This window comes from Crotalus tigris, unplaced genomic scaffold (genome assembly GCF_016545835.1).
Source record: "Crotalus tigris isolate CLP2741 ecotype Arizona unplaced genomic scaffold, ASM1654583v1 scf7180000018544.1747854, whole genome shotgun sequence".
NCBI classification, from domain to species: Eukaryota; Metazoa; Chordata; class Lepidosauria; order Squamata; family Viperidae; genus Crotalus; species Crotalus tigris.
Window position 1 is genome coordinate 632138 of NW_024097068.1, and position 22373 is coordinate 654510.

Below are 22373 nucleotides of genomic sequence, written 5' to 3' on the forward strand. Positions count from 1 at the left end.
CTCAACCACAACTATGAGACTCAGTAGTTTCTCACTGAACTGAATGGACATATTTTAAATATATTCTCCCCTACCATTATGTCCCAAGACTGGACTGGCATCAATGAAAGTTGGTTTACTGCAAGGAGTTCTGTTTTTTTAAATCTCTCTAGTTTGGTGTTACTTCTCTCTTTGCAAGAAAACAGCACTTTACTATCAGCAGATCCAAGACAAGAACAGACTACTACAGTTATTTCACTGTCTTAAAACAAGTATTGGTTTATTATATCAAAAAACAGAGTAAACAGAGTAAAAAAGAAAGAATCTAAACAAAAGCCACTACAAATCTATAAACCAACAATGGATTAGGAACCTAGTGCCTTTCTTTAGTTAAAGTTACCATCTTTTACTTAAATTCCTTGGAGATTTTAACCCTAAATCAAAACTTTAATGGCTCATGCTTAAAAAAAACCCCCAAAACTACATGAAGATGCAAGAAATATTTCAGGCTTCAATTGTCAGAGAATTGTTTGGTGAAAACTAACATCTATAGTACAGATGTGAAAACGTGATAAGCTTTAAGCAACTCCCAGGAATTATGTTCTACCACACCCTTGCATCAAATCATTGTCAACCCAGGCATCAAAGAGTATTGTTGGGAAAGTGGAAGAGAGCCCTCCAAAAAGAATCCCACATTACTCTGAACATAATGAAAGTGAATAATGCAATCATATTTTGGACAAGAATGGCTAAAGAGTGATGTGCCTTGAGAGAATATGTGTTCTGCTTGCACAAGAAACTATATTGCTACAAGGGAGAAAAAATAATATAAAGCAAACAAGCAAGGTATGCAGTGAAAGACAGATGAAAGCCTTTGGGGTGTAGAAGTATAGAAATTAGAGGTATTATTTTATCAATGTTGGCTTTTAGTGCTGAAAGTCTTTAGCATATGCAATAGTGCAGGTGTTTTTCTTTTATAGATCCCAAAACAAGCAACTATCAGGAGAATAAGGCATCGTATGATTTTTATGTACTTGTCTTGATGCATTTTTTCTTTTGTGAAGTTGCATATACTATTTTTATTATAGATTTAAAATTAGTATTTTAAAAATATACGGAGAGCCAGAAAAATCTGATTTTGAATGAACTGCATGGTGCAATATAGCATTTGTTTTGTATGTAACAGAAATGGGAGATTTTTGTTGAAAATGAGCAAGTTATTTAAATTCTACAGTTTCCATAAGTAAGAATCTTGATCAGGTCCGAAAGCAGCTATAATTTGGACTAGTTAAATCTCACCCTAAGCAGTCCACTTCTAACTGAGAACAAAGTAACTTTTCAAAGGCTTAGATATAGGAAAATAACAAAATCAATCAAAGCTAAATTGTTTTCTTAAGAAATATGATGCTGTTCTTGTAAATCATATTGTTGGGCAACTATTCAGTTTTTATCATAGCATATAGATTAAAAAATGCATGGACTATATTGTGAAACAAACATCCTACAACAATACTAATGACAGTTTACATATCAACTCCACTACAACTCACGAATCTTTTTAAAAAGTGAAGACATATATGGAAGGAAGTGATTTTGTTTTTGTTTACTCTTTCTTTTCACCATCTTCTGAAATTGCTGGATCAGCTGGGGGTTCTTCAGCTAGGGCACTATTGCTTTCTGAACCAGTATTGCTATCACTTGTTCCTTCCTCTGCCATGCTTTCAACACCTTCTTGCCCACTCTCTTTGTCTTCAGGAGTGGACGTCCCTTCGCCATTCTGCTGATTCTCAATAGCTTCTTCTGCAGGAGGTTCTTCTGTCATACACACACACACAAAAGCAGTGATATTCTTAATTTGAATTACTAAAATATTTTTCAACAACAAGAGAACAAGCAAATAAATAACTAGTAGGCAGAGAAAAAAAGGTATACATATTGTTAGCTCAATGATCAATGTTTTGCAGAATATTCTTTTTTTAAAAAAAAAAAACAAATTATTCATTTTTTAAAATCAATTTACACTTTATAAGTACCTCATAAACAATGCGCTGTCTGGGTCTTATCTTAATAACATGTAGTAAAATCCTGATCTCCACCCTATCTTTCCAGCCATTAATAAAATACATCCCATATTTGAAAATACTCTGTATCTTCTTTTTCTTTAATCTTCAATATGAGCCTGTCCATTTCTGCACACTGCAGTATTTTCTTGATTATATCATCTTCAGAAGACATTTCTTCATTTTTCCAATTCTGCGCATAAACAATTCTTGCTACTGTTAGTACATGTACCATTAAATATACATTTTCTTTCTCATATTTTCCTGTAATTATACCTAATTCTGGTTTAAAATCTATATGCTTTCTTAACATTTTTTCAACCAAGTATGAGTTTTTGTCCAAATTTTTTTGCTTTAGGGCACGTCCACCAAAGATGATAGTACGTGCCTGGTTTTTGCCTACATTTCCAACAATTGCTAGACATATTTTTAAATATTTTTGCTAGTCTGGCCGATGGTAGGTGCCATCTATAAAACATTTTGTACAGATTTTCTTTATATGCAGCTGCCATTGTTATTTTATAATTTCTTTCCCAAACATTTTGCCAGTTTTCTAACTCTATAAAGTTTTTAGCCCGTGTTATCATTTCTTTTACTTGTTCATCTTCCATCTTTAAGTTTAACAAAAATTTATATAATTTCTTAATCAGTTTTTTGCCTGATGTTAATAGTACCTGTTCAAACATTGTCTGCTCTTTATAGAAACCATATATTTTATCTTTCTCATATCTTGTTTATATTTATAAATGAGGCCACCATGATAAGTTGATGCCCTGTTTTTCCAGCTCTTGTTTGGTTCCCTTCAATATTCAAAATATATTTGTACGTTAAGGTTTTCTCAGGATTAATTAAATTAGGGTGCGTGAACGCTTCCATTGTTGAAAACCACCCTGGAATTTTCATATATATTTTCACTTTTATCTTTTCCCATGTTAAAAATAAAGCATTTCTTACATAGTGGTTTTGAAAGTATCTATGAAAAAGCATGAAAGTATCTATAAAAAGGCATGCCATCACAACTGCAAATCATGTCCTTCTAAGTATAGTAGTCTTTTGTGTCCAAGAATAATCCATTCCTTTAACCATGCTTGGCACATGCTTGGTAGTATAAAGTCCAGTCCGGGAATCCAAAGCCTCCATTTTCTTTAGATTCTTGTAACAATTTCAATCTGATTCTAGCTTTTTTCCTTTGCCAGACGAATTTCAAAGTCAATGTGTTTAACTCATCAAATAATTTTTTTCTCTCTAATTTTATAGGTATTGTTTGAAACAGAAACAATATTTGGCTAAGATATTCATCTTGACCGTAGCTATTCTTCTTAAGACTGACAATTGTAATTTTTTATTTTTCCAGGTCTAGTTTTATTTGTTTTAATAATTTTGTATAACTGTCTTCTTTTATTGCTGTTAGATATATTCCCAAGTATTTAACTTTCTTGACTATCTGGAGATCTATTTTTCCTGACAATTGACTTTTCTGTTTATCTGTGAAGTTCTTAACTATAACCTTGGTCTTTTCTCTATTTATTTTCAGTCCTGCTACTTCTCCAAATTCTTCTATCTTTTTCAGTAATTTAGAGCTTGTCTCCAAGGGCTCTACAAGTATGACTACCAAGTCGTCCACAAATGTTTGTAGTTTATATTGTTCATTTTTTATCCCCATTCCCTTGATTTCTGGGTCTTGTCTAATATTTCTATTCAACACTTCCAAAGTTAATATAAATAGCAATGGAGATAATGGACACTCTTGTTTTGTACCCTTTTTTATGTTAACATTCTTGTTTTGCAGACCATTCTGTTCCTCTTAAACACACACACACACACACACACACACACACAGAGTCCTCAACTTACAACCACATTTGGAACCAGAATTTCCCTTGTTAACCAAGATGGTTGTTAAGTGAGACAATTTTATGACCCTTTTTGTCATAGTTGTTAAACAAATCACTGCAGTTGTTAAGTTAATCATGTTGTTGTTAAATGGATCCACCTTTCCCCTTGACTTTGCCTGTGGGCTGAGAAGACAGCAAATGGCAATCACATCATCCAGGGACACTGCAATCATTGCACACATATGCTGGTTGCCAAGCACCTGAATTTTGATTATGTGACTTTGGGGATGTAGTGATGACTGTAAGCGTGAGGACTTTTTCCAGTGCTGTTGTAACTTCGAATGGTTGCTAAATGAATGGTTGTAAGTTGAGGACTACCTGCATACTAAAATACAGTCAAATTCAATGATATGGTAAATTGAAAAGAGCTCTAACTGGAGAGATCAGAGATATGAATGAGATGTTAAGCAGATACAAGACACACCCATTCATGAAGAGTGGTTTTCTCCCTTGTCCCAAATTGCCCATCTGAATTAAGACAAATTCCACCTTCAGTACTTAAAATAAATATAATCCTCCATCTTGGAAATGCATGACCTATGATTTCATTTTCCGGAAATGAACTTCTGGCTTCCTAGGCATTGAGAGAGGACTATGATGTCAGGGAACGCTTCATAAATTGTCTACTTTTATTGAAAATACATTATAAAGGTTTTAAAAAGTATCATCTCTGAAAAAGATTAGCACAATTATTTGATATCTATGGAAGGAAGAGAACAATTTCTGCACATGGCTGAAAAATGAGTCTACTTTATAAACTAGTCCTCTATTAAATTAATTTTCCTCAAAGATCATTTTTAAAAGCACTATTTTCTCTTCATCTCTGATATGTGATTGATGGTCACCCTCCACTCCAATCACCTGTTTCCATGGGAGGAGTTCCCTCTTCTTTTTTCTCCTCTGTCTTGCTGGGTGCCTGCTCCTCCTCAGTGCCCATGCTGGTCTGACTGCGTTCAGCTTGCTCTGCAGCCTCTTTCTCTCTTTCTTCCTGCCGCTTACGGGCTTGTTCTTCAGCCTGTGCAATTTCTGCTGCAATTTTCTCCATGTCCACTTCTACCTTCAGACTGCACAGCTAGCAAGAGAAGGGAAAGAAACAAGACAGTTTTCAGTCCAGGGCTCCTATCAGAATATTTTCCTATCCTACTACAGGCAGTCCTCAATTTACGACTGCAATGGAGTCCAAAATGTCTGTTGCTAAGCAAGACGGCTGTTAAAGGAATTTTGCCCCATTTTACCTTTCTTGCCACAGTTAAGTGAACCACTGCAGTTGTTAAGTTACTAATATGGTTGTTAAATGAATCTAGCTTCCCTATTGACGTTGCTTGTCAGAAGGTCGCAAAAGGTGATCACATGACCCCGGAACTCTGCAACTGTCATAAACACATGCCAGTTGCCAAGTGTTTGAATTTTAATCACATGACCATGTGAACACTGCTATAATTATGTGAAAAACAGTCATAAGTCACTTTTTCAGTGCCGCTGTAATTTCGAACAGTGAATGGTGAATGGTTTTAAGTTGTGGACTACCAAGACTACTATTCAAAATGTATTCTACCAAAACTTCACAAAGTGGCTTTATAACAACCCATCTACTCCATAGGCCAGTGGTTCTCAACCTGTGGGTCGGGACCCCATTTGGGGTCAAACGACCATTTCACGGGAGTCACCAAACAACACAGTCCGCCATTTTTTCCCCCTTTTCCTTAGCTGTGCTACTCCCTTTTATTCTATTGGCTTTTGAAAGCCAATAGAATAGACTCTCTTGAATAGAGTCTAATTCTATTGGCTTTCAAAAGCCAATAGGAATTGTCCAGGCTGTCTCTGCCCTGCTGAGCCTGCCAAAAGTCCCATTCTGCAAACGGTGCTTCACCAGTTGAGTAGTCCTCGACTTACGACCGGTTGGGGGTCGCGGCATTAAAAAGGTTGAGAACCACTGCCATAGGCAGTATGGCAACTTTGCCAATAAAATACTTCTTGCATAAGCTGGGTTTAAACTCCTATTAACTCAAGAAAAACAAGTTCATTAGAAAATGATATTATAGTACCCTATACTAAAATCCCAGAAGAGGTTGAAAACACAAGTATAAGTTTCTAGCCTGACTCTCTATAACATTTACTGTCCAATATATTGTAATTCCAAAACAACAAATGCATCATTTTTATTATAAGCAATACAACTGTGCCAAATATATCATGGCAAAATGGAAAAGCCAAGTACCAAAAGAACACAGAATTTGGAGAAGGAACAAAGGAGGCTAATCCACATGCCAGACAATGAAGAAACCTATTTGGCAATAGTGAAATTTCTAACCAGACAGGTCTAAACCTGCTGAAAAATTCTGTAGTGATTCAGTTATAAATCTGAAGGTAATCTATTTGGTGGTCATGTAAAAGTATTAAAGCTTTTTGGATTAAGATATGGTGGAATATTCAAAGAATTTTAAAAAGAAGGATAAAATTTACTCCACAATTGTTTTTGTTGGGTATTGTTTCTGATTGTGATGAAAAAGAGATTATTTTAATGTTAAATTTAATTACTGCGGCTAGGTTGTTAATAGGGCAATATTGGAAGAAGGAATTTTTGCCTACTTTGCAAGAATGGTTTTTTAAAGTTTCTTATTTAGCGTAAATGGCAAAAATTTCGGCTTTCTTGAAAGATCAATCGCAAGAGAAGTATCTTTTGGTGTGGAAAAGATGGATAAATTTTATACAATATAAGTATGATATAAGAAAATATTATCTAGCTTTTGAATAATTTATATAAGTTTAAGATATTATTCAGAAGTGTAATTGTTATTATTCTTTAATTTTTTTATTATTTCTTTTTTATTTTCTCTCTTTTTGTTTTTTACATATGATGGAGTTAAAGTATTTTACAATTTGTTTATTGAGTGTAAATTATATTTGCTTAAGGTTTATTTGGGTTTAAAACTTTTTTTCTTTTAAGATCTAGTTAAGCCTGTATTCAGCTCTGGGAAGAACGGGGGGAGGGTTTTGGGGTGGGTTGGGAGGGATTGGGGAAGGGGTTTTTATTGTAAAATTTTAAAAACTTTTAATAAAAAATAAATAAATAATAAAAAAATCTGAAGGTAATCTGTAATTCCTTGTCAACACTATTCATTTTACAATAGGTTTTGCACTTATATAGCTTTACTGAGTGCAATGAATTGACCTATTCAATTCACTAACAATTTAGACCTGTTTTTGACAGTTTATACAATGTTATAATATCTACAGATAAACTTTTTATCATCACTTTGCGAAGATCTTTCTTTGAAGGAAAAATGAGCAACTTTACAAGTAGGAAATCTAAGGAGAATTCAACAGTTTGCTTACAATGTAATCTCAGACATGTCTAACTGGAAGTATCACAGTGTTCTAAAAATAGGCTAAAATACATATTTATAAGAGTATCCACAGGAAACTTCACCAAGTATAATAAATGAACTATCTTTGGTCATGTATCACTTAATACATAAACTGTATCCAGGTCTCAGATGAAGGATGTAAATACACAGAATGCAATATTACCCTACTGAAGGGAAGAGGCGGGTAAAGAGAAAGAAAATATAAACTATTAAATGAGACCAGAAAGTTAATTTGAAATTGTTTTCCTGATAATTTTCTACTTGAAGGTATATTCAATCATTTGAATTTGCTAGTCAGACAGCAGGTGAAATAGTTATACCCAAATATAAAGTATAGTGAAAATGTAGTGCATTTTCAGATTTTTAAATTTCTTCCTTAGGCAAGGAATTCTAGTTCAAAAATCTGGAAAGCCATCTACTTCCAACTTAATGCTTTGGTTAGAAAAGCTGTGAACTTTTTGCTCTATATTTCTTTTATTTTGAAATTAGCATTGGTGCAGACGGTGGCATTTTTGCATCCCCCCCCCAAATTATCCAATAGGACATAGGAAAAATGTTTACAAAAGGCATCAGGAATCCTCTTCAAATAAAACTAATCCTAGATGCAGGTAGATCCAGGTTATCATGTATAAATTTTTTTGAACTCAGGCTTCATTTGTACTGATGTCCAATAAAACATTAGGCATAAGGATCCAAGCACAAAACACATTAAAAAGTGAAAGTATTATTTTGCCCCTAGGCAACTTACAGGTTTGGGGCACACAATATTAGATTTAACATGCATATCTTCTTTCCATTTGAACTGAAAAAAGACCAGGGATTTCTACATATGTTTAGTGAAACAGAGATGTTCTAGAGGACCCTACCCGTTTAAGCTCACTGTTAAAGGATTCCGTGCTTTCCAAAAACTTCCTCTTCTTTTCTTGATGACGTTCTTCTATTTGAAGGAGTTCAGCTTCAAGTTTACGCTGTGTAGATGGGAAAATGAAAGTATTCAGTGGAAAAAACAAATACACATTTGAAATGTACTTCAGAAGAAGGCAAATATCCATGCCTGATTATATGAACACTTGAATCATCCTTTTCACATCTTTCTAAAACATGTGGCAAATGGCATATCTCTCTTATGCCAAAACCTGCCCTGCATTGAGAAATCCTACTTTCTCACAAATTAGTTGTTTTATGATTAATCCGAATTTATCTGAAGTCTACAAAAAAGTGCTCAAAATGTCCTTATGGGCTTTTATAAGAACTGTGCAAGTATATATTTATTTATCTGGTGTAGGTTTCAGCATTGTAGAATAAGAGTTTCAAGAGTAGACAATTCAGAATAAGACACCTGCTTTCTGTTCTAAACATTAGCAGCTAGAACATTAAACCAAAAAATCTATCAATATCTGAAATTTAACACATATGTAGGAAACTAGGTTCTGCTCTTTCCATGTTAATGAAAAAGTCTGACAGTATCTTTAAAAGCAATAGCTTCTTGTTTCATTTAATTCAATAGTTGCATTTTTGTGATAGAGCACAGTATGTACAGAAATGTTTGAATAATCCACACCTTTTTGTTTGTTATACCTCATTTTCCAAAAGTTATCATCTAAAACAGTGGCCCCAATTTTTCTGGCACCAGGCACTGGTTTCAGAAGAAAAATTGTTTTCTGTAGACAGGGGGAGGGGGATGGTTTTGCATGCAACCTAGATCCTGCACATGTGCAAATGAAGCTTTGCTCGCTCACCTGACGCTTGTGGGCCCAATTCCTAATAGGCCACAGACAGTAAAGGGCATGGCCTAGGGGTTGAGGACCCCCTATTTAAGGTACTTAGGTTAGATCTCATTCTTTATCTCTCCTAAAGGCAAGTAAGAGAGGTAAGCTCTATGAGCAGAAATATTCATGATCTTAGCACGTGTTTTCAGATATAAGAAATAATTTGAAGGATAATTCAAATCTGCTTCATTAAAACCACACTCACACTGATAGAATCTTGCCTATTTGAAAAGAATAGGACAATATAAAAATGTTAATCCTGGGCAAGAGGTACAATCTTTTATGCTGAGGATAAAGAAAATTTGAAACAAATTATTAATGAACATCCTCCCCCCCCCAGGAACTCCCTAGTTATTTTCTAAGAAGGAAAAGAGGTCTGCTGCTTCTTCAGCTTGCATAGTATGATCCCTGACCATACTATCAAAGTAACAGATTGAATTTTTATAAAAGATGGGAGGAAGTGCTATTGCATACATATATCTATTGGATATAATAATCAATTTCAGTTGGAAAGTTACTTATGTTGAATTCATACTGGCTTGAGTTACCTCTCCATAAGCATTTTTGTGGTTTACCAGCTCTCAATTTGTACATCAGGCTGATTAAGAAGCAGCAGCAAAGATATTGCTGAAAAAAATATTTTGTCTCATAATGATGACTAAACGTTCTTTCGGTTCTTGTTAAATCTATGTACAATACCGCAGATCAATTACAAATCTGGTTTATGTAACTGCAACATTTACAGTAAAGCAAATTTGGAATAGCAAAGCAGTGAGATTTCTCAAGTAAAAGGCCTACAGAGCTAAAAGTTTCAAAGGTTGGAGGAAGAAATTATAAAAAAAATCTGAACTTAGTTAAAATCAATCATGGAGATCTATCCAATGGTCTTGCAGTTATTATCACACAATAGATGAACTACCATATGAGCATTTATAATTCTGGATCCACTGCCTTAAATAAACTCTTCCTAAACCCCACCTCACCTTATCCCACCCATTTGGGTTCATACTTTACCTGATGAACCATTAATGACTGGACTTGGCGTTTGAGGACTTGCATTCTTGCTGTAGTAACCACAGATCTAACATCAGGAACTACACTTTCACTCAGGATCTCACTAATTAAGCGATGGTTTCTCTGGAAACGGGCAGTAGCAGTATGTTTCATAGAAAATCCATCATCATAATCTGAAACAAAATCATGCACAGTGATATCCCTGGCATAAACTTTATTCTACTCTCTTATTCCTTTCTATCAATTTAATATCCTTGATAAAAACATTTCAGTTTTTTTTCCTGAATGCTTGATGGCTCAAAAGCTGACATATGCAAACTAAAAATACATGTACTGTGTTTTCTTGAAAATAAGACCCGGTTTTATTTTATTTTTTATTTTTTGCTTCCAAAAGAGGCACCAGGTCTTATTTTTGGGTGTGTGTGTCTTTTCCACTCACCTCGCAGCAGCGGCACTGACAGCCCCACCCAGCCGGCCCACTTCTTCTGCAGCTGAAGGAGCAGCTTCATTCTGCAGCTGAGAATAGAGTTGGCCTGCATTTCGCAGTCAGAGATCTTTCCAGAAGACATCTGCAGCTGAGAAGTGAGCTATGGATTCAATCCATAGCTCGGTTCTCAGTTACACAGGCCTTCCAGAAAGGGCTCTGAGTATGAAATATAGGCCGAGCTCCATTCTCAGCTACAGAATGATGCTGCTCCTTCCGGCCAGGCAAGTGTTGATTTATGGGAGGGCTGGCTGCAATGGTAAGCTCCACCTCCTCCACCCGTGCCCTAGCTTGATTTTTAGACATGCGCCTCACCCCAGAACTAGGGATTACTTTTTTTTGGGGGGGGGTAGGGCTTATATTAGGTCCACTCCCAAAAATCAAGCTAGGGCTTATTTTCAGGGTAGGTCATACTTTCTGGGAAACAAGGTAAAATATACTCACATAAGTTACTAAATTGTGATTATGAAATTTAATTTTCCTTAGCAAAGAATGATTTAGTCCTGCAAAGGTAAAGTAGTTGGTTTTCATGTAATAGAGGAGTCAAGTGAATACCTTTGCTAGGTTAAGGATGCATCCCGAATGTATATTTCTACATTTATTATTTTTATATTATTATTTCATATGCTGAAGGCTTGCAGACATTAATATGTTGGTTTGCAAAGTAATGTTTAATTAGAAATAGTATAGGATAGCATAAGTATACCTGGAGTAAAACCAGGCTTTGGCTACACATATAAATTAAACTGTGCAATTTTAACTAAAACTGTATAATATAATCCATACTATTATCAAGCAATGCTTTAATCAGCATAAAAACGACCAAGGGTGAATAACCTGGTCTAGACTTCTACATTTTATTAAAAACAGCAATATTTGGTCAAAATCTTGATTGACCAAAGAGATGATGAATAGTGAAGATCAATATATGGGATTATTTGATAATGACCCTACCAAATGGAAGATTGCAATTTGGTATGTAAGATAAATACATGAAAAAGAATATGAATTACCAAATGAAGCAAACAAATGAAATATATATTAGCTGTTTATGCAAACAAAAGAAAGAAGAGATATAATAGATCGGAATGAGGATAATCTGATTCAGTGGGACTGATGAACATAATGTGGAGAAATGAAAGTGTAAATTCAATTAAAGATAGTCCTGGGTTAGTGAATGCAATTGAGATAGGCAACTCCATTATTAGAATTATTTTCAATAAAAAATTATCAGGAAATAATTACTACTATTCAAACACATATTTTGTGGCATAATGGATGAAAAAAATCTGCAAAAAGGGACTCCAGTCTTAGCAACTTATAAGTTTCTAATCTTAGATTGAATCTATCCAGCAAATTCATACAATAGTTGGGACATGGAGGCAAACGATCAAACTTATTTCTCAGGTGCTAAGCATAGATAATAGAAGTTTTGAATTTGTATTTGTATTAGCCTTGACCAGCATGAACCATAGTGAAGACTGTGAAAATGATAGTCCAAAACATATTGCATCAAAAAGGGACAGTCACAATTATACTAAGTTTTAAATCTAATATTTCTTATTCCTAATTATAATTAAGAATTATAATTATCATTATACACAACTGTCTTTTTCATATGTAATGATAGATGCTTTTTAATTAGATGAAATGCATCTCATATAAGTTTAATTTGGAAGCAAACTCTTCTCTGTTCATTGAAGTCTATTCCTGGGTTAGCACGCAGTTTGGCCTGGTATATAAGTTTAGAAAATGTACAATCCAGCCAATATATATATATACATCCTCACCAAGTCTGATTAAAAAAAAAAAATTTCTATGTGATGCTCAACAGGTTTTTCTTTCTCTTCATCAGCCCATTTGCTTACTTATAATAACTTGCTATTATCAGTTGCAAGGTAATTTTAAATTACCATATATTCCGGCGTATAAGACGACTTTTGAGAGCGATGAAACAGCCTCCGAACTCGGGGGTCGTCTTATACGCCGAGTCATAACGTTTATTTATTTATTTATTATTTCCGGCGTATAAGATGACGTTCTAGGCATACGACTCGGTGTCGATCATCTTATACGCCGGAAATGACGTCATTTCCGGTGTATAAGATGATCGACACCGAGTCGCATGCCTAGAAAGTCATCTTATACGCCGGAAATAACGTTATAAACTACGTTTATTTCCGGCGTATAAGATGACTTTCTAGGCATGCGACTCGGTGTCGATCATCTTATACGCCGGAAATGACGTTATTTCCGGCGTATAAGATGATCGACACCGAGTCGCATGCCTAGAAAGTCATCTTATACGCCGGAAATGACGTCATTTCCGGTGTATAAGATGATCGACGCCGAGTCGCATGCCTAGAAAGTCGTCTTATATGCGACTCGGCGTCGATCGTCTTGCGACCCGGCGTCGAACTCGGGGGTCGTCTTATACGCCGGGTCGCCTAATACGCCGGCATATACGGTAAAGATGATTTATTGCAATATTAGAAATTTGCAAAAATGAGCACTGGGAGAAATGAACTATATTTTATATAAAACAAAATATATTTTGTGAACTATTTACTATATACACAAGTTCCTTATATAATTAATATTTTGATTTGATATTTTAAACAGAAAAAAGATCAGTCACCATTTTAAAGATAAACAGAGCAGGTTAAAGGAATCCAACACAACAAGTTCTCACTCTTTCTTTGACATCAGTCTCTCTGAAAATAGCTACTTAATGAACAATTGTGAATTCATAGCCACCCATTTTCCTCCTATCAAAACCAGAAGATCAGAGTCAAGTCAGAGAATCTCTCCAAAGTGCTTTTCAAAAGGCAGAATGACGAATAGTAGATATGGGCTTGGTCTTTTCCAAAACTATTTTTGGAAAAGTGCTTCAAAGCAGCAATCTTGAATTTCTAGTTTATCCCCTCCAACCAATGAATCCCATGTTTTTTAAAAAAGGATTGAAAAGCTAACTATGCTAGAGGTATTTATATATGGGGCCAATAGGTCTGTTCATCCATATTATATTTTACTTAAGTAATTTTTAAAATGATAGATGGGAGTTCAAATCATATTTATATACCCTCACAACCCATCCTAATAATTTCAAGTGAACATACAATTCAGAGATTCTCTCGTCCATGTGCTGGAGTTCTGAATCATGAAAGCAAGGTTATAGGTTTTAGAATTAAGATATCCATGAAGCATATCATAAATTGGAAGGTGGAGTGGTTCTTTCTCAAAATAATAATTTATTTCTAAGACAAGATTTGAAGCAGTAACTGGAACAAAATGCATGATTTAAAAATCTTCAATAAAAAGGATTTTTCATGGAGGCTATAATGAACTCTTGGTAGGGTCAGAATATAGTATTATTCTCCAGCACTGGAGATGGAGAATCCATCAATGGGTTTAGACTGTATTCCTGCCCAATCAGATCAAGTCAGCCAAAGTTGCCACGTCCGTTCTGGACCATAGAGATCCCAGTCTTTGACTTGATCTCGCCCAGGACAGACGTGCAAGTTTGGCTCTTAGGCAGGTACAATCTCCATTGGTGGATTTTTTTTTACCAGTTGCTGAACTGTGTTTTGATCAGTAATAGAATTTGGCTTCCCTATTATAAATTTAATCCATTCAGAATCATCATAAAATTCCAAATTTCCAACAAATTACTTAAAAAAAAAGGGGGGGGGGAAGAGAAACTGAAAGTATAGGAGAGATCTCCATATTTTCTTTCTCCTCTGCTTCCAACCCTTTAATTTCCCTCACCAGAGTCCCTAGATTAATTGAGACACAGGTAAAATAACGGCTGCTATTTTCCCAACCGGTCTCAGCTCAGTGTTCCTCTTTTTCGGAGTTTGCGGCTGCAGCTCCGGTGATTCGTCGACCAGTAGGTGGGGGGGAGACTCCTCGTTTCTTCCGACGCGGTTGGAAACCTTTACAAATTTTGGGAGGTTGCGGCTGCAACTCCGAAGATTCCTTCTGCTGGTTTTTCCCCTCTGTTTGCCTTTAGAGCTCAGGCTTGCTCCACTGGTTTCCAGGCGGTAGGCGCGCTTGTGCGCTAAATCGCTACCGCCGATCAGCTGATAGGCGGCATAGGAGGGGGAAATTTAAAACACTTGGCTGAGGTTTTTTGTAATTCAGGAGACAGATTTAAAGCAAAAGGGAGCTTTTTCAGCAATCTTCTCTCTCGGAGCCCCTTGAAACAAGGCAGAGGCAGCTTTCGTTTTCGCGGCGGCCGTCATCTTGGACCACGTGGTCCCAGACTTCGGAAAGTTCCATTTACTGTGTTTGGAGGAAGGGGCTCCTTCCTCCTCAACACATTGTCTACTTCCCAAGAAGGGGACTATCTCAGGACAGGAGAAATTGGATGGGCAGTCTTCTAGGACGTACTGCAGATCCACTGTCACTAAGCAGGCAGTCATTTAGGGGGACGGCCATCTTGTTTATGCTGTTGAGCTCTAATTGATTTCCATTACAATTGCTTGCTTTTAAGATCTAATAGGTTGTTGTTATAGAGAATCTACAACAACCCAGATTCATTCCTTGGTTCACTACCTCTATTAGCTTTTTGCACACTTGGTGTCTCCCGGCTCTATTCTGTTAGCACTGACCTATTGGATTTGTAATATCTAATTCACTAACAAGTTTTTCTTGGGTTCCAGGCGTACCCCATCGTGTGCCTGTTCTTACCCACAACAGCCTTTCCCGGATCCCAAGTGTCCCCCATCGTAAGTCTGTTCTTATCTGTGCACAGATATAGCATCCCCTATCGTGCGCCTGTTCTTATCCACGCTGCTGACTTACCTGGATTCCAGGCATCCCCATTAGTGCGCCTGTCCTTATCCGGTGTTTAATTCTCTCTGCATCTCAGGGGCCCCCTATCATGTCCTTGCAGTATCAGAGAATGGAGGAGTCTATATCAACCACAAAGGGCACTTTACCATCCTCAGTGACTCCTTTAAATCCTAATCCTACTGGCCTGGTGAGTGCTGATAAGCCTGCGGCTAAAAGCAAGGACAAAACTACCACCAAGGCTTCAAAGAGGTCAGAAAAGCAGGCCAGCCGGAGACACCAAGCTCTGGAAAAAGAGTTTTCCAAGGCACAGAAGAGGGCCAGGACAGAGGCCTCCCAGGTGGAGGAGTTAGCCTTGGACCTACCATTAGGTCCCCCCCCCCCGGACATATGGTCAACAGGGGATTCATTCCATTCCCCAGTGCAGAGTGGAAGTGGCAGAATTCTGCCGGTTTCCCAAACCACGGCTTCATGGGCTCCTCACGGAATCCCAAAGGCGACATACACTCCTACTGCGGCCGGTCTCCGGCCAAACGAGCCCGTTCTCCTCCCTACGGAGGACCATCTCGCTGCATTGATAGCACAAGCGGTAGACCACGCTCTTGATGCCAGGGCGCAAGCTTCTGGTTCAGGTACTGTCCTCCTCCTACTACACATCACTCGGTCCCTCAGACCTATTATGCCCCATCTTCCCCATCTGAGTCTACCTGCTCTGAGGTTTCTTCCCTGCAGGCACATGACACTGAACAGGGGATTCCAATGTCTGAGGAGGGGGATCCTACCCCAGAAGCCCCCTTGTTCAGTGGTCTCTTCAATACTTCTTTCTTTGTCACCTTGCTTTGCAAGGTCACATCCACAGCCCACCTAGGCCCTGAGCCTTCCACATTGACTACCACCGTTTTCTCAGAATCAGAGGCGGATCCAAATTTCATTGAACTGGTGGCTGTCCAGCACTGCATCCTTTGTCCCTCCATGTTCTTGACTGCAATAAAGAAACAATGGACATCTCCCGCCTCCTTCTCTCTTCCAGGTAATACTGATAAAAAGTTATATAATGTGGCTAAGGAATTGGAGGAGGCACTGGAAGTGCCTGTGGTGGACAATCCATTCGGTCCCCTTGTATCCCCCACTGCAATTCCCGGGGATGTCTCTGAAGCCCTCAAAGCAGAAGACCGTAAGTGCGAACTAACTTATCGCAGAACGCATCAGACTGCTGCATGGGCTGTTAGGGCAGCCACCTCAGCATCTTTTTTCAATAGATCTGCTCTCCGCTGGCTCAGGCAACTTCAGGCCCGCGTACCAGCGGAGGATATCCATACACATAAGGATCTCAGCAAACTGGTGGCTGCCACAGAGTATGCGTCAGATGCCACCCTCCAGGCTGCCAGGTTTTCTTTCAGAGCTATGGTGTCTAACGTGACTGGTCGCCGGATGCTGTGGCTGAAGCACTGGCAGACAGTTGCCAAGTCTAAATGGCGCCTCTCGGCTACTCCATATCAAGGGGGTAAGTTGTTTGGGGATGCGTTAAATCCTTACTTAACTGAGAACAAGGATAAGCGCAAGGTCCTTAATCACCTCATCAAGAGACCAGACAAGCGGCAAAATTATTACAAAAGGCAACAGTCATTTTGCGCAGGAGCTAGGTATGGTTACTCCCAACCTATGCATTCCTTTCCGCCCAGACAGGATAGACAGGAGAGACAACCTGACAACCAGGCCTAGACAGCAATCTCAGGGCAAGTGGCCCTTTTGCGGGAACAGCCGACCTTTTCACCCATCCAGGTGACTCTCTGGCAAGTCCTCCCATAGGGGGCAGACTCTCCCTCTTCGCCCACCAGTGGGAGGCCATCAACACAGACACGTGGGTACTAAACACCATACGTCACGGTCTGTTCCTAGAATTCATTTCCAACCCTCCAGCTCGTTTTCTCTCTTCCCCCTACCCGTGAAACCGAACAAAAAAGAAACTAATGAGGGAGGCCATTCAACATCTGTTAAACATACGGGCCATAGAACCGGTACCGGGGATTTTACTCTATCCTCTTTGTCGTTCAAAAGGCGTCAGGGGGATGGAGAGCCATTTTACATCTCAAAGGTCTGAATTTTCATCTGGCTTACTGTAAATTCAAAATGCAAACACTCCGCTCCATCTTGGGAAGCATGAGAAAATGCTTGAGAACATCTATCAACCTTACGGAAGCCTATCTTCATATTCCCATCTCTCTCGCCCACCGCAGGTTTCTAAGGTTTGCATACAAGGGGCGCCATTTCCAATACAGGGCGCTCCCATATGGCCTCTCTTCGGCTCCCAGGGTCTTTACCAAGATCCTGGCGGTACTAGCAGCTCATTTACGAATGATACCAGTCAGAGTGCAGTGTTACTTGGACGACATATTAACCCAGTCATCGTCCATCCAGTCAGCAAAGGCGGACCTCAAACTGGTGGTAACACTACTCTAAGACCATGGGTTCTCCATAAATTTTCCAAAAAGTCACATGGTCCCCACAAACAGACTGTTGCATCTCGGGGCCATCATAGACACAGTGGAGTGTCAGGTGTACTTGTCTCAGGAACGCCGGAATAGCATAAGAGATTCCATCCTGAAATTACACGGGGGGAGGTCAGTAACATTGGTCAGTCTTTCCCAACTGTTAGGCAAAATGATCTCGACCAGAGCAATTGTCCCCTGGTCCAGGCTTCACTCCAGGGAACTACAGTGGTTCATGCTCCCATTTCAGAGACAGAACCTCAGTTCCTCCCAACGATGGACAAGTCTCCCACCATAGGTGGTGCGTTCTTTCAGGTGGTGAGGATCAACCACCATGCTCAGAGGGTTAGGTTTCAGGGAACCAGATCGGATAGTGATAACTACAGATGCCAGTCTATTCGGCTGGGGAGCACACCTGCGCTCGCAGTGGGCTCAGGGCCGCTGGTCTTGCTCAGACCTGCGCCACAACATAAATTGGCTGGAACTAAATGCTATACATCTAGCCCTACGCCACTTCCACAGTCTGGTGAAAGGGCGCCATGTACTGGTCCTCACGGATATGGCCGCCAAGGCCCATGTGAACTGCCAAGGGGGCACCAAATCTTGGATCTTACTGACCGAGTCGCTCTTACTGGGTTCTTGGGCAGAACACAATCTGGCCTCCATCAGGGCTGATCACATTTCAGGGGAGGCGAACACTCAGGCCGACCTCCTGAGCAGAGCCATGGTGGATCACTCGGAGTGGTGCCTTCACCCGAGACTCTTCAGAGAGATCTGTCATCGTTTCGGCCTTTCACTTGTGGACCTCTCAGCAATGCTCAGCTGGCTCGGTTCTTCTCCCGGTTCCCGTCTCCAGGGGCAGAGCAGACGGATTCTTTTCGGAGCCCTTGGCCTCAGGGTCTGCTTATGCATTCGCTCCTCTACCTCTTATACCGACAGTAATCCGCAAGCTTCTTTGGGAGAGAGCGGAGATACTCCTAGTGGCCCCTTATTGGCCAAGGAGGCATTAGTTCGCCAATCTGATGAATCTCTCCCTGGCAGACCCTTGGCGGATTCCTCCGGAACGGGTCTCCCTCAGTCAAAAGACCATCCTTCATCCGGACCCCAATGGCTCCAGTTAGCTGTCTGGCACTTGAGCGTTCGCTCTTAACGTAGGAGCTCTGCTCGCCAGGGGTCATTATTGTCATCCAGGCTTCCCGTTGTCCTTCCACAAACTGGATATACGAGGCCACGTGGAAGAATTTCCAATCATGGTGCTCTGGCCGTCACTTATCACTCTCGGAACTCACGGTTCCGCATATTCTGGACTATCTGTTACAGGGCCTAGAGAAGGGCCTGGCCACAAACACGCTGCGCAGACAGGTCGCTGCTCTTTCCACGGTCCACATCTGTGACTCGGGGGGGGGGTGTCCTTGGGATATCATCCCTTAATCCGCTCCTTCCTTAAAGGGCTTCCAATTTCAGGCCTCCTACGGTACAAAGGTACCCTTCATGGGAACTGCCACGGGTCCTTAGAGCCCTTACCAAGCTCCCCTTTGAGCCCCTGAGGACGTGCGACGTCCGATACCTGTCCCACAAGGTGGCATTCCTGGTGGCAATCACGTCGGCACGCCGTATTTCAGAATTGGCAGCACTTTCTAAAAGGGACGACCTGTGCATGTTTCACCAGGATAGGGTGGTCCTTCGACTCGATCCTACTTTCATCCCAAAGGTTAACTCTCTGTTCCATAGGTCCCAGGAAATAGTGCTGCCAGATTTCTGCCCCAACCCATCGCATGAGCTGGAATGGCAGTGGCATTGCCTGGATGTCCGCAGGGCACTTAAGTACTATATTTCACGGACAGCAACATTCTGCAAATAGGAAGCTCTCTTTGTATCCTTCCATTCTTCCTCCGGGGGTGGAAGGTTTCCTCTTCCACGATTGGCAGGTGGATCAGGGAGTGCATTGCGGAGGCATATCAAGCTGAGTCATTGCCGGCTCCACGAGGGGTCACGGCCCACTCTACACAGAGTGCGGCCACTTCTGCAGCATGGGCCACCCAGGCGTCCATTGAGGACGTCTGCAGGGCGGCTATATGGACCTCGCCATCTCCATTTATACAACACTACAAAATCGATCGGTTTGCCTTGGCTGGAGAACTCTTCGGTAGGAGAGTTCTCCAACAAGTTTTACATCAAAGTGCCACACCGGACCAGTAGGCTTTGGTATGTCCCATTGGTGGATTCTCCTTCTCCAGTGCTGGAGAAGGGGCACTGTCTTACCTGAATGCCTTTTCTCAGCACGGAGATGGAGAATCCACTCCCACCCTTGTAGGTTCTCAGACCTAGGGTTAGTCAGTTAATTTTTGTGAACCACAATGTCTTGCTGTCAGTCAATGGCTACACTCGCGTCAAAGACTGGGATCTCTATGATCCAGGACGGGCGTGGCAACTTTGGCTGACTTGATCTGATTGGGCAGGAACACAGTCTAAAGCCATTGGTGGATTCTCCATTTCCGTGCTGAGAAAAGGCGTTCAGGTAAGACAACGCCCCTTCTACTGATAGTAAAAGCCTAATGAAATATACAGGGGAAGAGCTTTAAGAAAAGATACCAAGCAGCTCCACTAATTCAATGGTGAAAGCAAGTAGGCCTATTCATAGTAATAATAATAAAGCTCAATGGCTCAATGAAAGACACAGTTGCTGATCAATAATTAAAGATTAGGAGAAATTAACGTTAAGAGATGAATCTTTCAAGCGAATCATTTCTGTTGGTCATTGTACTGATTCCTCTGTCAATAATACAGAACAAGTCAGGCCATGACTATCAAATACCAAAAACATCTGCTAGGCTATTCCACTAGTTTACATGGACAATCTGAAGTTATATGAAAAAACACACCTGAAATGGAATTGCTCTCAACCCATTCCAAGCCAGGATATTCCAGTGGAGTTTGGACTGGGCAAATGTGCCACTCTTACCATCAACAGGGGAACACTACAGAAAACTGAAGGAATCAAGATGCCCTACCGAAATAACATCAAAAGTCTGGATGAAAATGATCACTACAAATATCTGGGCATCCCTCACGCTGATAACATCAAGCATAATAGTCAAGAAGAAGGTTAGTATTGAAAACATCAGAAGAGTGAAGATTCTAAGTCCAAACTCAGGGGAAGAAATACCATCAAGGCAATTCACACCTAGGCAATTCCAGTCATTTAGATCAGGGCTTTTCAACCTTTTCACTGACTGTACCACTTTTAGAATATGGCAACAGTACCAACAGTCGCCTAGCAAGGTGTCAAAAACTTGATGACAAAAAAAAGCGATAAAGTACAGGTAGTCCTTGACTTACAAGGACTTTGCTTAGTGACTGTTCAAAGTTACAATGGCACTGAAAAAAGTGACTTATGACCATTTTTCACACTTATGACTGTTGCAGCATCCCCAGGGTCATGTGATTTACATTCAGATGCTTGGCAACCAATTGATATTTATCATGGTCACATTGTCCCAGGGTCATGTGATCCCCTTTTGCAACCTTCTGACAAGCAATGGGAAAACCAGATTTACTTAACAACCATGTTACTAATTTAACAACTGCAGTGATTCACTTAACAAATGTGGCAAGAAAAGTCATAAAATGAGGCAAAACCCATTTAACTAATTTCTTTTATATCCTCTTCTCTCCCTCCTTTTTATATCCTCTCTTCTCTCTCCCTTTATATCCTCTTTTCTCCCTTTTATAACCTCTTCTCTCCCCTTTATATAATCTCTTCTCTCCCCTTTATATCCTCTTCTCTCCCCTTTTATATCCTCTTCTCTCTCCCTTGATATCCTCTTCTTTCCCTTTTATATTCTCTCTTATCTTCACCCCTTCTTTTATATCTTCTCCTTTCCTCCCCCCTTTTCTCTTAGGTGCACCTCCAACTGATTGTTCTCCTCTCTGTCTCTCTTTCGCCATTGCCTTCCCTTCTCCCCCCCCCCGGTCCGTCGTCTCCCTCTCCCGCCAAAACCTCCTTTTACAGCCTCTCCTCTTTCTTTCCCGCCTCCTTTTCTTTCCTGGATGCCTGGAAGTGCCGATCAGCTATAACTGTGTGTACTGATGCTGAGCTCTCAGCTGACAATGCATCGTGCAGCTCCAGCTGAATCTCTGCCTGAAGACTGCATGGGACTGCCTGCCACCTCCAAGGCTGCCGCCAGTCAGCTGGAACTGTGCATGCTGATCCTGGATTTTCAGCAGGACCCAGGCAACTCTTTGCACAGCTGCAGCTGAATCTCTGCCTGAAGGCTGCATGAGGCTGCCACCAATCAGCTGCAGCTGTGTGCGCTGATCCTGGGCTCTCAGCAGGACCCAGGCAGTGCCTCGCGCAGCTCCAGTTGAATCTCCGCTTGAAGACTCTGTGGGACTGCCTGCCACCCAAGTCTGTCACCAATCAGCTGGAGCTACACATGCTGATCCTGAACTCTCAGCGGGACCCAAGCAACACCTTGTGCAGCTCCTTCTGACTTTCCTACAAGCCTGTGTGGCGCTGCC

General features: G+C 40.2%; 1 protein-coding gene across 1 annotated transcript in view; it reads right to left on the reverse strand.

Moving 5' to 3' along the window:
• Window positions 1–232: 232 nt before the first annotated feature.
• The window catches only part of SMARCE1 (SWI/SNF related, matrix associated, actin dependent regulator of chromatin, subfamily e, member 1), a 47967-nt gene continuing 25826 nt past the window's right edge, over window positions 233–22373 (reverse strand). Inside the window, exons 8-11 of the mRNA XM_039353993.1 lie at window positions 10086–10258; window positions 8169–8270; window positions 4796–5006; window positions 233–1794 (exon numbers count right to left, since the gene is read on the reverse strand). Coding sequence (XP_039209927.1) covers window positions 1583–1794; window positions 4796–5006; window positions 8169–8270; window positions 10086–10258 — 698 coding nt within the window. The 3' untranslated portion in view covers window positions 233–1582. The remainder of the gene's footprint in view (window positions 1795–4795; window positions 5007–8168; window positions 8271–10085; window positions 10259–22373) is intronic.